At 54.0% G+C, this 1110-nt stretch overlaps 1 protein-coding gene across 1 annotated transcript in view; it reads right to left on the bottom strand.

Annotated features, from left to right (window-relative positions):
• Positions 1-537: 537 nt before the first annotated feature.
• The window catches only part of LOC117956687 (corticosteroid 11-beta-dehydrogenase isozyme 2-like), a 1539-nt gene continuing 966 nt past the window's right edge, over positions 538-1110 (bottom strand). Inside the window, exon 3 of the mRNA XM_034891936.1 lies at positions 538-1022. Coding sequence (XP_034747827.1) covers positions 564-1022 — 459 coding nt within the window. The 3' untranslated portion in view covers positions 538-563. The remainder of the gene's footprint in view (positions 1023-1110) is intronic.

Genomic DNA, 1110 nt, shown 5'->3' with positions numbered 1-1110 from the left:
CCCCCCCCATCAGAGCAAATGTCGGACTTCAAATGTGAAAAACAACCAAAAAGTGGAAAAAAGATAGGAAAGATGGACAGTTTCATCCTGTCTGTGTCTCTTTGTCCCTGCTACTTGTCCTTGTCTTCATTGTTGTTGTGTCTCTGTGTCCCTGTTTGCATGTGTCTCTGTGTCCCTGTGTCTCTGTGTCCCTGTGTCCCTGTTTGCATGTGTCTCTGTGTCACTGTGTCTCTGTGTCCCTGTCTCTCTGTCTCCGTGTCCAGTTGTCTCTGTGTCCATGTGTCTCTATGTCACTGTATCTCTGTGTCCCTGTCTCTGTGTCCCTGCTACTTGTCCTTGTTGTTGTGTCACTGTGACTCTGTGTCCCTGTGTCTCTGTGTCCCTGTGTCCATGTGTCCCTGCTACTTGTCCTTGTTGTTGTTGTGTCACTGTGTCTCAGTGTCCTTGTGTCCCTGTGTCTCTATGTCTTTGCTATTTGTCCTCCTTGTCCTCATTGTTGTTGTTGTTCTTGTGTCTCTGCTATTTGTCCTCCTTGTCCTCGTTGTTTTGTCTCTGTGTGCCTGCTACTTGTCCTCCTTGTCCTCCTTGTCCTCGTTGTTGTTGTTGTTGTTGTTGTTGTGGATGTCCAGCCCGTGTCCCTCCGTTGTCCTCAGTGCCAGCGGCGGCAGCGTCTTCTGGACGAACAGCCGCTGCAGGAAGCGTCCGCTGACGCTGCGGGGACAGTAGCTGTGGACGAAGTACATGAGGCCGACGCCTGGCCCGGCGAAGTAGCGCGGCGCAGGCCGCGGCGCCAGCAGCGCCGTGGCGATGGCGTCCACCACGGGGCTCAGGTCCGGGTTGGCGTGGCTGGCGTGGCTCTGGAATAGGTCCTTGGTCTCGGTCATGTAGTCCTCGCCGTACTCGTCCAGCAGCGCCGGGGACAGACTCCGCAGCAGCTGCGTGTGCTGCGTTTCCCAATAGGCGCGGTTACCGGACTGACCTGAGGACACAACATCAGGGTTACCACGGCAACTGACAAGTGTCTGCGTGTACAGAACAGCATATCTCCACCAGACTCCATGTAAATAATCACTACTTTTAGCGTGTATAGAGCAGCATATCTCCACCAGA

This window comes from Etheostoma cragini, chromosome 1, assembly GCF_013103735.1.
Source record: "Etheostoma cragini isolate CJK2018 chromosome 1, CSU_Ecrag_1.0, whole genome shotgun sequence".
Taxonomy (NCBI): Eukaryota; Metazoa; Chordata; class Actinopteri; order Perciformes; family Percidae; genus Etheostoma; species Etheostoma cragini.
This window is presented reverse-complemented; position numbering and strand designations above follow the sequence as displayed.